Raw genomic sequence first — 16,605 nt, forward strand, 5'->3', positions numbered from 1 at the left:
AACAGATATTCAGTGGTATAAGTTATTGGTGTAAAAGGCTCTGGGTGTAATGAGAGAGTTCAAAGAGATGCCTGTGCTCAGAACAAGCTGTGTGACATTGAGTTGTGTGAGATTCTGAAAATCATCTTTCAGATAACATCAGTGTCAGTTTAACTGTTAACTCCCATCACTCATTGGCTGGCAGAAGAACATAATTACACTGCAATGGAATTCTAAACCATAGCATCCAACACCTATCTATCTGTGGACATAGAGAGAAAGTAACACCTATAAATAGGCAGGCCTAACATCCAGTGGGACAGCCTAGAGGGAAAAAATGCTCTCATATAATCCAGCCATGGATATAAACTAACAGACTTCAAAGACAGCCATCTGCTACAGTGTCCCCTGTCTGTTCTACCTGCCTTACAACTCAAAATATACCTGACAACATCAGATGGACCACTGCCATTGATAATACACTGTACCAATAGTGTTCAGGTCAGTAATATGGGTAAAACGTGTTACAGAAAATAATAATTCTGATCATTCAAAAGGTGAAACTTGAAAGACTGTATTTCCTCATAAGGTACATTGAGAAAAATAAAGGCTGTTGAAGGGGGTGGGACGAATAAGGATCTCAGTTTTCAAACTCAACACAGAGGGACCCCACTGGATGGACATTAACGACACCTGTTACACATCATGACCCTAAAAGGAGAGAGCAGGACCAATCAGGGCTCAGCACGGTGGACGCAGACCAGTCAGACCGCCAGCTCGGAAGAAGGACGAGACGTCATAACCCTCAGCTGTTCACCACGTTTAGGGGCTCAGCTCACATTCCAGCGGCAGCCTGGCCCACTGACATATACAGTGTTTTACTGACTGGACCGAAGCCTCTCTTTTTCATCTCCTTAACAAGGCCCACAGGTCTACTATTTCCGCTCACACCTAGTGTTTGTCAACGAAAACACTGACACATCTGCTCAATGTTTTTCGAGAGAATTGTATGATGTACAATTTCAGTAAATGTCTTAATCACTTTTCAGATTTCTCACAAACCCTGTCCTTTAAAACAACAACACCATCAATCTAAATTTACAATGACAATGTACCTTTTTGTGTGATTTCAGAAATCATGACTGATCAGAACCTTGATTCAGAATTCTTTAAAGTGTCAAATGGATGCACTGAACTTGCTATAATTGAACTATTCTGTTTGTAAAAAAAAAAACACAATTTAAATGAAAGCTTTACCTACAGAAAAGTATTTAAATAAAGAAGACCATTGTAATTGCATTTAATGGTGATTACCATTATAACACCCAGACATCTTAATAAAACAAAACATTCCCTTTTCACTTCTCATCTAATTTCTAAAGCCTATCAGTCTTCTCAGGAAGCATCTCACCATTTTTGAGGAGTTCCATCTCACCCAATCGCATAATTTGACTTGTAGGTTGTTTTACTTTTTTCTAGCAGCTCTTATTTGGACTTGTGTGAACTCCAGGCTCCACCCCTGGTCCCCAGATCCCACTCTTATTTAAGGGGTCCTCTCACCCTCCTCCTTTGTCCCAGTGGAAGCATCAGTCTTGCGCTACAACTTGGTAAGTGCATATTTCTGCATATTACTACTTATTTCTATGGAATAATAATACCTTGTGGGGACTGGGTGTCCACATTTTAGTTCTTTGAGTACATCTTAACCTGGCGCTGACCAGACAGAGCTGGTCTCTGACATTGGATGATATAGTGTTTTCTACCTGGATGGGTTGTTTGTAGCTTTATTCATGCCTGAACTAGAAGTACACTTCAAACTGAAGTCACCACTTATTGGAATGGATTCATGCTATCTCTCCAAATTAATACAAGACATTCAGCTATTCAGATATTTGTGAATAATAAACGATTTATCATCAGGTGATTGTGGGGAGGGTGCAGGCAAATACAGTGTAATAACTTAGTAAACAGTTACCGATTCTCTAACCAACGCTGGTTTGTTCAGGTACATTGAGACAGAACTAAATAGTGTCTAATGAATGAAGCCATTATAGGCAGATGGAGCAAGGAGCCATGCTGTAAACAGAGGTGTTACAATGTGCCGACAGCTGCTCTCTGGGTTGGCTCCAACTCTCCCATATCTGAAATAGTTCCAGATAGGGATCCATGGAGGTCAATGTGGCACTTGGTGTAGCTGTGCGTGGAGCAGCCAGGGGGTGGGGCTTAAAATAGATAGCTGGTCTTGCTTGCTGCTTCCACTGATATGCCCCTTTTTGGAGCTACCTAGGCAGCCCTAAAATGTCCCAGGAACAATCATGACAGCTGATACATAGTATCAGTAACTTCACAACATGTTTGGAACAAAAATAACATGGGACACATCGTAGATAGCTGATATTTTAAATACAAAGAATTGATAACATTTTCAAAATAGTTATAAGACAAGTTGTACGAATTTGACTACAGTAGTAAAATAAATATATTATTCCAAGAGAAAAAAAATGCTGTATATCGGATGCGAACATTTTTCATGTGAGTACAGTAATAAATCTGTGGTTGTGAACAAACCAATTAGGATAGGCTTGCTTGAAATTCTTTCAATGGTGGGGGGGGGGTTGCAGCTGTTCTCACCCCTGTGTTTCACTGTCACACACAGACCATCCCAGTAAAGCCTAACCATGTGTGACGACGACGAGACTACCGCCCTTGTGTGCGACAACGGCTCTGGCTTGGTCAAGGCTGGATTTGCCGGAGATGACGCTCCCCGTGCTGTCTTCCCTTCCATTGTTGGAAGGCCCCGTCACCAGGTACTGTACCATAATGTAACTGGGGCGGGTATAGATTGTGCCATTGTACGGACACACATTTATAGGGGGAAACTGTCAAAAAGGGTGCAGTATGTTAGTATGCAGTCTGACATCTAGGCTACAGTGATGATTGTGTCACTCCTAACCTCTCTTCTTTCTCATCCAGGGTGTGATGGTGGGTATGGGTCAGAAGGACAGCTATGTAGGTGATGAGGCTCAGAGCAAGAGGGGTATCCTGACCCTGAAGTACCCCATCGAGCATGGCATCATCACTAACTGGGACGACATGGAGAAGGTGGGTCCTAAATTACTACACACTTCTTACAACATCTTGCAGAGTTTTTGGCATTGACTTTGGCACAAGACTAGGAGTAAATACATGCAGCATATTAACATAACAAACAGGGAACTCTTTCGTATCCTTGCAGATCTGGCACCACACCTTCTACAATGAGCTACGTGTGGCCCCTGAGGAGCACCCCACCCTGCTGACAGAGGCTCCCCTGAACCCAAAAGCCAACAGAGAGAAGATGACACAGGTACTTTTAACTCCATTATTCCCGCCACTTTATTTCAAATCCATGTCTTCTGTTAGAGCATAACAGTCAAGCAAACTTCTGAAATGTCTCTCTTATCCTTGTGTTATAGATCATGTTCGAGACCTTCAATGTTCCCGCTATGTATGTGGCCATCCAGGCTGTCCTGTCCTTGTACGCCTCCGGTCGTACCACCGGTCAGTATTCCAGGACACTGCCTCTTATATGTACCAATGTCAATCATGGATAGTTGCTATATTACTGATACAATATGTAGTTCGCTTCCACTCATTAGTGGTCAACATAACAGGAGACAGCTCAAATCAAGTTGATGCACATGTATAACAATAGTGTGAGTAAGTGAGCTGTTTAGTTGTCAGAGATGGCTAGATTAATTGTTCCCCTGTTGTCAAGGACATGTTAATCCCTGTTTGGCAGGGTATGTGGCACACCTGTAGCCATTGATGTCAGCGGCATTGTTTGTTTGTGATGTGACAACTGCTTGGAGTGATTGTCATATAACAGCCGACCATTCCTCTGTCAGTATGTCTGTCTGACTGACTAGCGTGCCTTGCCTGCTCCCTATAGGCATTGTGCTGGACTCTGGTGATGGTGTGACCCACAACGTCCCCATCTATGAGGGTTATGCTCTTCCCCACGCCATCATGCGCCTGGATCTGGCTGGTCGCGATCTGACTGACTACCTGATGAAGATCCTGACAGAGCGTGGCTACTCTTTCGTGACCACCGGTAAGGAGAGCTAACTTCTGTCAATGAGGTTATGCCTCATTTTTTATATTATTGTAATTTCTGTGTGTTTAGAGCAATCTCTTGCTGTGCAGTTATGTAAATGTTCTCCCTCTCATCATTGAAACGTGCCCCCCTTAGCTGAGCGTGAGATTGTGCGTGACATCAAGGAGAAGCTGTGCTATGTGGCTCTGGACTTTGAGAATGAGATGGCCACCGCTGCCTCCTCCTCCTCCCTGGAGAAGAGTTACGAGCTTCCTGACGGTCAGGTCATTACCATTGGTAATGAGCGTTTCCGTTGCCCAGAAACCCTCTTCCAGCCTTCCTTCATTGGTAATTCATACTTACAGTTTGCATTATACATTATGGTTGCAATACAATGTGTTACTACAATCAATGGTTTTGTGTTGCTGTGCCAATTAATGGACTTCTGTAATATCTTCTACCAGGTATGGAGTCTGCTGGTATCCATGAAACCGCCTACAACAGCATCATGAAGTGTGACATTGACATCCGTAAGGACCTGTATGCCAACAATGTGCTATCTGGTGGTACCACCATGTACCCTGGTATTGCTGACCGTATGCAGAAGGAGATCACAGCCCTGGCCCCCAGCACCATGAAGATCAAGGTGAGGGACAATCCCGCCATGTTGACCTTCAGGAAGTTAACCATCAAGTTAATTGTAATGTTCTGATTTACAGTGGGTCTACGTGAAACTAAGCAATTCCCTGTACTCTGTTTATCTTCTAGATCATCGCTCCCCCTGAGCGTAAGTACTCTGTCTGGATCGGTGGCTCCATCCTGGCTTCCTTGTCCACCTTCCAGGCCATGTGGATCAGCAAGCAGGAGTACGATGAGGCAGGCCCCTCTATTGTCCACAGGAAGTGCTTCTAAATAATCAACCCCCCCCCTTCATCCTTACATTCATACTGTGTTGTTTACTGTATATACATGTACTGTTGTAATAAAAATAGATCCTTGTAAGTACATTTGTTCTAAACTCTTTTTGGCATTGCTATAGGCCTATCTAGATGCCATATGCCAACTTTAATCAATTTATCTATCAATCTACATATCTATCTGGAATGTGCATAGAAATATTGAATATTGAAAAAGTAAATACAATTTTTGGTATTCATGTTTTCCTTTGACTGATTGATTGCATTTGTTAGACTATTTTTTAAGATACATACATAAGGGCGCTCCAGCTGGTGACGCCTCCACAAACATTTTTTAAAAATCATCAAGGATAACACAATAAAGCTTTAAAGCTTATTTCCATTGTGGTCCTTTTGGAGGGGGAAGCTCCTTTGTACAGTTCCATTTCCTAATCAACAACTCTGGACAGGTACATCTCCCTTGTCTCACATACCCCTTAGAATATAAAACAATAATTCCCTAATATACAGTATACAAGACAATCACAATATGATCCACAATAGACACCAAGAGGCAGACCATATGCTATCCCAGGCATTTTCTTCTCACCCACGTGCTATAGTCTTACAACATGCAGCTATTTGAAGATGGCACCGGAGGGGCTGGCTGTCGTCTTATCGGCTCTTAACCAACCGTGCTATTTTGTTTGTTTTTTCGCGTTGGTCGTAACTTGTTTTTTACATAATGTTGCTGCTACCGTCTTTTATAACCGAAAAGAGCTTCTGGACATCAGAACTGCGATTACTCACCTCAGATTAGACAAATAGTTTTTCTCCAATGAGTCGGATGGGAGGGATGTACTGCAGACACCCGACCAGGCCCAGATCCCCGTCATTCACTGGAGAAGGAAATGGAGAATTCGCAGAAAAAGATCAGAGTGCCTTGTGAGGATCAGGCGATGAGTGGCTAATCTGCATTTGCCTTCCGTCCTGCTAGCTAACGTTCAATTGCTGGAAAATAAATGGGACGAACTGAAAGCACGTATATCCTACCAACGGGACATTAAAAACTGTAATATCTTATGATTCACTGAGTCGTGGCTGAACGACGACATTAAGAACATACAGCTTGCGGGTTATACACTCTATCGGCAGGATAGAACAGCAGCCTCTGGTAAGACACGGGGCGGGGGCCTATGCATGTACGTAAACAACAGCTGGTCGCCTGATCCTCACATCCTCTTTTTCTGCAAAATCTCTGTTTCCTTCTCCAGTGAATGACGGGGATCTGGGCCTGGTCGGGTGTCTGTTGTGTATAACTCCCATCCGACTCATCTAAGGAAGTCTCAAGGTTTTGCTCGCCTGAGGTAGAGTATCTCATGATAAGATGTAGACCACACTATCTACCTAGAGAGTTTCCTTCTGTATTTTTCATAGCTGTCAACATACCACCATAACATGCTGGCACTAAAACCACACTCAATGAGCTGTATACCGCCATAAGCAAACAGGAAAACGCTCATCCATAGGCGGCACTCCTAGTGGCCGGGGACTTAAATGCAGGGAAACAAATCAGTTTTACCTAATTTCTATCAGCATGTTAGATGTGCAACCAGAGGGAAAAAATTCTAGACCACCTTTACTCCACACACAGAGACATATACAAAGCTCTCCATCGCCCTCTATTTGGTCAATCTGACCATAATTCTATCCTCCTGCTCACAAGCAAAAATTAAAGCAGGAAGCACCAGTACTCGTTCTATAAAAAAGTGGTCAGATGAAACAGATGCTAAACTACCGGACTGTTTTGCTAGCACAGACTGGAATATGTTCCGGGATTCTTCCGATGGCATTGAGGAGTACACCACATCAGTCACTGGCTTTATCAATAAGTGCATCGAGGATGTCGTCCCCACAGTGATTGTACGTACATACCCCGACTGGAAGCCATGGATTACAGGCAACATTCACACTGAGCTAAAGGGTAGAGCTGCTGCTTTCAAGGAGCGGGACTTTAACCCAGAAGCTTATAAGAAATCCCGCTATGCCCTCCAACGAACCATCAAACAGACAAAGCGTCAATACAGGACTAAGATCGAATTGTACTACACTGGCTTCGACGCTCTTCGGATTTGGCAGGGCTTGCAAACAATTACAGACTACAAAGGGAAGCACAGCCGAGAGCTGCCCAGTGACACGAGCCTACCAGACGAGCTAAATAATATTCTATGCTTGCTTTGAGGCAAGTAACACTGTAACATGCATGTGAGCATCAGCTGTTCCGGACGACTGCGTGATCACGCTCTCCGCAGCCGATGTGGGTAAGACCTTTAAACAGGTCAACATTCACAAGGCCGCAGGGCCAGATGGATTACCAGAACGTGTACTCCGAGCATGCGCTGACCAACTGGAAAGTGTCTTCACTGTACTCCCTGTTCACTCATGACTGCACGGCCAGGCACGACTCCAACACCATCATTAAGTTTGCTGATGACACAAAATGGTAGGCCTGATCACCAACAAAGATGAGACAGCCTATAGGGAGGAGGTCAGAGACCTGACCTTGTGGTGCAAGGACAACAACCTCTCCCTGAACTTGATCAAGACAAAAGGAGACGATTGTGGACTACAGGAAGTGGAGGACCGAGCACGCCCCCATTCTCATTGACAGGGCTGTAGTGGAGCAGGTTGAGAGCTTCAAGGTCCTTGGCGTCCACATCACCAACAAACTAACATGGTCCAAACACACCAAGACAGTCATGAAGAGGGCACGACAAAACCTATTCCCCCTCAGGAGACTGAAAAGATTTGGCATGGGTCCTCAGATCCACAAAATGTTTTACAGCTGCACCATCGAGAGCATCCTGACGGGTTGCTCTCGATGGAGATAACTTTTTGTGCCATGCTCTTCCCTGTCAGATGGTTATCTAGCACACATCCAAGATAATTAACTGAGTCTTTTGCTGTGACTACTACGTCACCTACTACCACCTTACGGGATTTCCTCAGTTTCACTTTGGACCCGTACAAGATGGACATTGTTTTTCCAAGGTGAAGTGACAGCTTATTGTCATATAGCCATTTACTGACATTAAGAAGTTCAGCACTGAGGGCTTTCTCAACCACATTTTTGTATTTTTGGGAAACCAACAGTGCAGAATCATTTGCATAGAAGCAGTGGCGGATTTAGGTGTAGGTGACAAGGGCCGCCGTCCAGGGCGCATCTTGCCGGGGGCGACCGCACAAAAAACATTTGCGCAATCGGTTTTCTATCGCTCATTTGCACGTCACGTCAATGATATCATGTCACCGTGTGGGACTGTAGGTCAATTAACCTTGTCGGAATGGGCGCCCTGATTCTAGTTTGTGAGCAAGGCAGGCTACTGCCTGGGAAGATCTCCCACTCAGAAGTACGAGATGGGTAGAGGGCGGGGGTAGGTTGACCTCAGGTCTCCCCACTGGAATCCCGAGGTAGGGGAGGCAGGGTAGGTTGACCTCAGGTCTCCCCACTGGAAGCCCGAGGTAGGGAGAGCGGGGGTAGGTTGACCTCAGGTCTCCCCACTGGAAGCCCGAGGTAGGGGTAGCAGAGTAGGTTGACCTCAGGTCTCCCCACTGGAAGCCCAAGGTAGGGTGAGCGGGGGTAGGTTGACCTCAGGTCTCCCCACTGGAAGCCCGAGGTAGGGATAGCAGGGTAGGTTGACCTCAGGTCTCCTCACTGGAATCCCGAGGTAGGGTGAGCAGGGTAGGTTGACCTCAGGTCTCCCCACTGGAAGCCTGAGGTAGGGGGAGCGGGGGAATCTATCAAATAGCGCACCTTTAACTTTGTACAGTACTAATGCAATTAGTAAATTCAGTCACACTACAAAATGCTACCAAATAAACCACAATTCATTGATAATACTGTGAATATATAGTTTTACAGACATATTGTTGCATTTCTTTCTGGTTTGTGTGTGTGAAATTGTTAAGAATAATATAATACCAGTCTGCACACCACCAAGGTGAATTGGTTTAGTCTTGACTCTTGGTTGACAGTGTTGGGGAATGGGTAATGTATTGATGCTCGAGTGCCAAATCAACACAAATTTGTTTCTATTTGTCTTTGTTACTTCTTCTTCATATTCATGAGTCTTATTTTTGTATTTATTTTTATATTTATATAGTTTTAAATGTTATGATTATGTACTTGTGTTGTTCCAAATGTCTGAATAAAAATGACAGTTAGTGCAGTATGGTGCTTTTTTGTTGTTGAGGGGGGGGCTGAAGGGGGGGTTCGCCCAGGGAGCCATAGAAGCTAGAACCTCCACTGCATAGAGGAAAAGGTCACATGTACGGCAGATTTCAAATCATTTATAAACAACAGAAAGAAAAGAGGACCCAGCACACTCCCTTGGGGTTCTGGGTTTAGACAGGGCCCCATCCACACCATCTGCTTTCTTCCTTGCAGATAAGAGCTAACCCATTTTACTGCTAAGATGTTAAAGCCCATGGCTCTTAGTTTGATTAACAGAATGTCATGATCCACCGTATCAAACACCTTTTGAAGACCTCCATCTAGCTCCTTCCTGATGTGGTCAGTTAGATATTGTAGACAAGTGTCGGTGGAATGGGATTTCCTAAAGCCAGACTGGAGCTCAGATAATAGGTTGTAGATATAATTCTACACATATGATAGCTATACTGAGCAGGTCTAGCAATCTGCATTGGCTGTGGTTTTTTTATGCCTTTAAATTAGTCAAATCTACCTATATTTCCACTTACTTCAATAAACAGTCAGAGACTCTGGTACAGTAGCTGCTCAACAGGCACTGAATGTTTAAAGGCATCTGCATTTCCATTGTGTGGGTCAGTGGGATTATCCAATGTTGACGAGTGGGGTGGAAATGGCAGTAATAGATGCGGAGAAGACAGAGATGATGGCCAAAGCATTTATCCAAGTGCATAGCTCTCCAGAGGGGAAGAGAGAGAACAAGAGAGGAGCACCCTGGAGTGCTGGATAGGAGGGAGGTTGTAAATGATGCTTTGAAAGCACCATTTACCATGGCAGAGATGAAAAGGGAAATAGGTAAGGCTGGCTTAAATTGGGAAAGATGACTTGTGTTACTGTATGTTGGCCCATCTTAGTGATGAGGCACTGGATAAGGTATTGGTGTACAACAGAATGTGGGAGGAGGGGAAACTACCAGCAGCTGGAAGTAGGCAGTAGTGGTATCAGGGAAGGATCCAAAGAGACCAACAAGCTATCGGCCAATAGCTTTAACATCACATGTATGTAAGATTATGGAACGTATGATTACGGAGAGGCTAACTTACTTCCTGCAGAGCAGGGGGCTAGTATTGCCACATCGGAGTGTGTTCAGGAAGGGGAACTTTGGACCCAGTGCTCTACTTAGAAACAAAGGTCAGGAAGGCTCAGGTGAACAAGGAGGCTGTTTTAGCTGTGGAAAAGGCATATGAAATGATGTGGAAGGAGGGGTTGTTAATCAAGCTTGATATTATGGGGGTAGGAGGAGGAACGTAGAACTGGATAAAGGATTTCCCATTTGGAAGGTCTATCCAGGTGAGGGTGGGGAAGTCTCTATCAGGCAGCTGCCTGATGGATAATGGTACACCATAGGGGAGCGTGATTAGTCCTCTGTTGTTCTCAATCATAATCAATGATGTTTACTCTCAGGTACGGACGGATAATGGGAGGTTGTTATTTGCAGATGGGGCCTTATGGAAAAGGGGAAGAAATGTGCCATACATAGTCAGGAAGGTACAGGAAGCAATTGATGAGGTAGAGCGGTGGGCATTAAAGTGGGGATTCAGGTTCTCTGTAGAGAAAACTCAGACAGTGTTCTTTACCGGGGTGAAGGTAGGAGATGAGGTACGCTTGAGGTTATATGTGATAAACTTGGAGAGGGTGGGGGCCTTCAGGTTCCTTGAGGTATGCTTTGACACTAGACTGACCTGGGCAGAACACATTGAGAGAGCGGTGGGAAAGTGTAAGAAGGTACTAAATGTGATGCGCTGTCTGACGGGGAAGGAGTGGGGGGCTGGGCGTTCCTCATTGAGGACCATGTATGTTGCATTGATCCAATCTATAATAGACTATGGCAGTATAGAGTATGGTTCGACAGCCCGGACCTCATTGGAAAGGCTAGATGTCATACAGGGGTAAGGATTTCGGACCTCCCCAGTGTCTGCACTACAGGTGGAGATGGGGGATATGCCATTGCAGATTAGGAGACAGCAGCTGGCAATTAATTATTGGGTCAACCTACAGGGACATGGGGTGACTCATCCTGCAAAAGGTATTTTACAGGCATGCTAGGAACATGAGTGAGGATAGAAAACGAGCTTTGGGTGGGTGGCTAATACTCAGGCTAGAGAGATGGGACTGTATGGAAGGGAGTTTAGTCCAACGGTAGCTATTGCTGTAAACCCAACATGGCTACTCCCGCCTCCAGTAGTTGATCTAGAAGTGTTGGAGAGACTACAGAATGATAGGTAGGGTGTTGATCCATCTGATTTGTTTAAGAGATGTCTGGATACTGTGTTTCAGGATTTTGTGGCCATTTACACAGATGGTTCAAAAGATCCAAGGACAAGACGTACTGGGTCAGCATTTGTAGTGCAGGAATGTGAGGTGAAAGTCAGGAAATGTATTTCAGATCATCTGGCTGTATATACAGCGGAGCTGATGGCCATACTGTTGGCCTTGCAGTGGGTGGAGGAAGTCAAGCCAGACAGAGTAGTTATTTGCTATGATACATGTGCAGTGTTGATGAGTCTACAGTAATTTACTTCACGTAGCAGACAAGACCTGCTTTATGATGTACTACAAACCCATAGTAGGATAAGACAGATGCGTATACAGATAAGATTTACTTGGGTCCCAGCCCATGTAGGGGTGAAGAGGAATGAGGCAGTTGATGTACTGGCTAAACAAGAACTTAATAGTGGGGATGTTAATGTTGTAGTTTCAATGAGCAAGGCAGAGGCAAAAAGCCTGATATGAACAGTGATGGTGCAGAGATGGCAGGAGCAGTGGAACAGAGATACTAAGGGCAGGCATTTATTTCAAGTACAGAGGAAAGTCAGGGAGGGGAGTGTAGCAATATTGATGTTACTCATATTGATGTTACACAGGAAACGGATACCAGTTGTTACTTCCTTTATTAATGTGCTGGTTGACAACATGCCTAGTAAAGTTTGTTTAACAATATATCTCTTGGCTACGCATGTCTTTCCCTAATATCAATATGCCAATAACTGTCCTGGTTAGGGATTACTGTCTTATTTTACTGTAGAGCCTCTAGCCCTGCTCAATATGCCTTAACCAACCATGTTGTTCCACCTCCCACATATGCAATGACATCACCTGGTATAAACGTCTCTAGAGACTATATCTCTTTCATCATTACTCAATGCCAAGGTTTATCTCCAATGCACTCTTCCTACCATACCTTTGTCTGAACATTATGCCTTGAATCTATGCTATCGTGCCCAGAAACCTGCTCCTTTTACTCTCTGTTCCGAACGTGCTAGACAACCAGTTCTTATAGCCTTTAGCCGTACCCTTATCCTACTTCTCCTCTGTTCCTCTGGTGATGTAGAGGTTAATCCAGGACCTGCAGTGCCTAGCTCCACTCCTACTCCCCAGGTGCTCTCATTTGTTGACTTCTGTAAGCGTAAAAGCCTTGGTTTCATGCATGTTAACATTAGAAGCCTACTCCCTAAGTTTGCTTTATTCACTGCTTTAGCACACTCTGCCAACCTGGATGTCTTAGCCGTGTCTGAATCCTGGCTTAGTCCCGAAATTTCCATCCCTAACTATAATATTTTCCGACAAAATAGAACTGCCAAAGGGGGGGGTGTTGCAATCGACTGCAGAGATAGCCTGCAGAGTTCTGCCTTGTTATCCAGGTCTGTACCCAAACAATTCGAGCTTCTACTTCTAAAAATCCCTCTTTCCAGAAACAAGTCTCTCACCGTTGCCGCTTGCTATAGACCACCCTCTGCCCCCAGCTGTGCCCTGGACACCATATGTGAACTGATTACCCCCTATCTATCCTCAGAGCTCGTGCTGCTAGGTGACCTAAACTGTGACATGCTTAAACACCCCGGCCATCCTACAATCTAAGCTTGATGCCCTCAATCTCACACAAATTATCAATGAACCCACCAGGTACAACCCCAAATCCGGAAACACGGGCACCCTCATAGATATCATCCTAACTAACTCGCCCTCCAAATACACCTCTGCTGTTTTCAACCAAGATCTCAGCCTCATTGCCTGCATCCGTAAAGGGTCAGCGGTCAAACGACCACCCCTCATCACTGTCAAACGCTCCCTAAAAAACTTCAGCGAGCATGCCTTTCTAATCGACCTGGCCCGGGTATCCTGGAAGGATATTGACCTCAGCTTTTCAAGCAGAAATTTGCATCCTGTAGCACAAACTCAAAAAAGCTCTGCGACACTGTAAAGTCCATGGAGAATAAGAGCACCTCCTCCCAGCTGCCCACTGCACTGAGGCTAGGAAACAATGTTACCACCGACAAATCCACTATAATTGAGAATTTCAATAAGCATTTTTCTACGGCTGGCCATGCTTTCCACCTGGCTACCCCTACCCCGGTCAATAGCCCTGTGCACCCCACAGCAACTCGCTGAAACCTCCCCCACTTCTCCTTCACCCAAATCCAGATAGCTGATGTTCTGAAAGAGCTGCAAAATCTGGACCCCTACAAATCAGCGGGGCTAGACAATCTGGACCCTCTCTTTCTATAATTGTCTGCCGAAATTGTTGCAACTCCTATTACTAGCCTGTTCAACCTCTCTTTCGTATTGTCTGAGATTCCCATAGATTGGAAAGCTGCCGCGGTCATCCCCCTCTTCAAAGGGGGAGACACTCTAGACCCAACCTGCTACAGACCTATATCTATTCTACCCTGCCTTTCTAAGGTCTTCAAAAGCCAAGTTAACAAACAGATTACCGACCATTTTGAATCCCACCGTACCTTCTCCGTTATGCAATCTGGTTTCAGAGCTGGTCATGGGTGCACCCCAGCCACGCTCAAGGTCCTAAACGATATCATAACCGCCATCGATAAGAGACATTACTGTACAGCCGTATTCATCGACCTGGCTAAGGCTTTCGAATCTGTCAATCACAACATTCTAATTGGCAGACTCAACAGCCTTGGTTTCTCAAATGATTGCCTCGCCTGGTTCACCAACTACTTCTCTGATAGAGTTCAGTATGTCAAATCGGAGGGCCTGTTGTCCGGACCTCTGGCAATCTCTATGGGGGTGCCACAGGGCCGAGTCTCTTCTCTGTATACATCAATGATGTCGCTCTTGCTGCTGGTGATTCTTTGATCCACCTCTACGCAGACGACACCATTCTGTATACCTCTGGCCCTTCTTTGGACACTGTGTTAACTAACCTCCAGATGAGCTTCAATGCCATACAACTCTCCTTCTGTGGCCTCCAACTGTTCTTAAATGCAAGTAAAACTAAATGCATGCTCTTCAACCGATCGCTGCCCACACCGGCCAGCCCGTCCAGCATCACTACTCTGGACGGTTCTGACTTAGAATATGTGGACAACTACAAACACCTAGGTGTCTGGTTAGACTGTAAACTCTCCTTCCAGACTCACATTAAACATCTCCAATCCAAAATTAAATCTAGAATCGGCTTCCTATTCCGCAACAAAGCATCCTTCACTCATGCTGCCAAACATACCCTCGTAAAACTGACTATCCTACCGATCCTCGACTTCGGCGATGTCATTTACAAAATAGCCTCCAACACTCAACAAATTGGATGCAGTCTACCACAGTGCCATCCGTTTTGTCACCAAAGCCCCATATACTACCCACCACTGCGACCTGTACGCTCTCGTTGGCTGGCCCTCGCTTCATACTCGTTGCCAAACCCACTGGCTCCAGGTCATCTACAAGTCTCTGCTAGGTAAAGCCCCGCCTTACCTCAGCTCACTGGTCACCATAGCAGCACCCACTCGTAGCACTCGCTCCAGCAGGTATGTCTCACTGGACACCCCCAAAGCCAATTCTTCATTCGCCCGCCTCTCCTTCCAGTTCTCTGCTGCCAATGACTGGAAAGAACTGAAAAAATCACTAAAGTTGGAGACTCTTACCTCCCTCACTAGCTTTAAGCACCAGCTGTCAGAGCAGCTCACAGATCACTGCACCTGTACATAGCTCATCTGTAAATAGCCCATCCAATCTACCTCATCCGCATACTGTATTTATTTATTTATTTATCTTGCTCCTTTGCACCCCAGTATCTCTACTTGCACATTCATCTTCTGCACATTCTACCATTCCAGTGTTTAATTGCTATATTGTAATTACTTCGCCACCACAGCCTATTTATTGCCTTACCGCTCTTATCTTACCTCACTTGCACATTCTGTATATAGATTTTTCTACTGTATTATTGATTTTATGTTTATTTATTCCATGTGTAACTGTGTTGTTGTATGTGTCGAACTGCTCTGCTTAATCTTGTCCAGGTCGCAGTTGCAAATGAGAACTTGTTCTCAACTAGCCTACCTGGTTAAATAAAGGTGAAATAAAAATAAAAAAAATACCTGGTCATGCTGGATCACAGAAATACCCTGTCACAAGGAACAGACAGCAGCCCAGCAATGGTGCTCATGGGAAGACGTACAAAGACACTACTTATAATGAGTGAAAATCTTCTGAGACCGGGGATGGCAAACTGTCAGCTGGAGAAGTTCAAAGAAAGACAGCAGAAACAGGCAAAGTACTATGCCACCTCTGCTAAGGATCTCACAGAGCTGCAACGAGATGACAGGGTGTGAGTTCAGCCACTCACAGGACAGAATCAGTGGTGGCAGAGGGCCACAGTAGTCAGACCTGAGGAGCAAAGGTCCTATGAGGTGAAGACAGAACAAAGACAAGTCTTCAGGAGGAACAGGCGACACCTGAGGAAGAGCAGGGAAATAGAGGAGGATTTCCCCACTCTTGAGGAGCCTGGCACAGAGCCAGTAAACCGAGCACCAGCTGATGCCCAGCAGGGTGCTGAACAGAACCTAGAGGTGAACGCTGCACCTCAACAAGAAGATCCAAACATCTCAGGTCAAGCACCTCCTGATGTAATCAACACTACCCACACAAGGTCTTGTATGGCCATCCAAAGACCTATACACCTGAATAATGAATGGACAGTCAGACAGTAAACAAACATTCAATTCACATTCCAGTTTATTGCACACATGGACTACAAGCCAAAGTTAGGAGGAGTCTGCCCTTGTAAAAAAAAAAAAAAAAAAAAAAGAACATGAGGCAATATTGATGTTACTCATATTGATGTTACACAGGAAACAGAAACCAGTTGTTACTTACTTTAGTAATGTGCTGGTTGACAACATGCCAAGTAAAGTTTGCTTAACTATATATCTTTGTCTGTCATGACTACAACGCAAAGCATATTGAAACAGGGAGGACAGCAGGAAGGGGCAGAATAGAGGAGGCTATTGTTACAAGATTAAGGGTGGGACACAGCCGGTTGAGTAAGACTTTAAATGTGATAGGAAATAATCCGACAGGAAAGTGTGATTATTGCCAGGAAACAGAGACAGTGGAGCATGTATTGATACAGTAGCTTGTGGGTG

General features: G+C 44.9%; 1 protein-coding gene across 1 annotated transcript; it reads left to right on the forward strand.

Annotated features, from left to right (window-relative positions):
* The first annotated feature begins 1,564 nt into the window (after positions 1–1,564).
* Positions 1,565–5,056, forward strand: LOC100194557 (fast myotomal muscle actin 2). The gene is given in 9 exon segments (NM_001139643.1): positions 1,565–1,586; positions 2,636–2,786; positions 2,953–3,081; positions 3,215–3,325; positions 3,435–3,519; positions 3,911–4,072; positions 4,211–4,402; positions 4,519–4,700; positions 4,823–5,056. Coding segments are annotated over 8 exon segments (1,134 nt in total). The 5' UTR covers positions 1,565–1,586; positions 2,636–2,657; the 3' UTR covers positions 4,967–5,056.
* The last annotated feature ends 11,549 nt before the right edge of the window (positions 5,057–16,605 follow it).

This window comes from Salmo salar, chromosome ssa01, assembly GCF_905237065.1.
Source record: "Salmo salar chromosome ssa01, Ssal_v3.1, whole genome shotgun sequence".
Classification (NCBI taxonomy): Eukaryota; Metazoa; Chordata; class Actinopteri; order Salmoniformes; family Salmonidae; genus Salmo; species Salmo salar.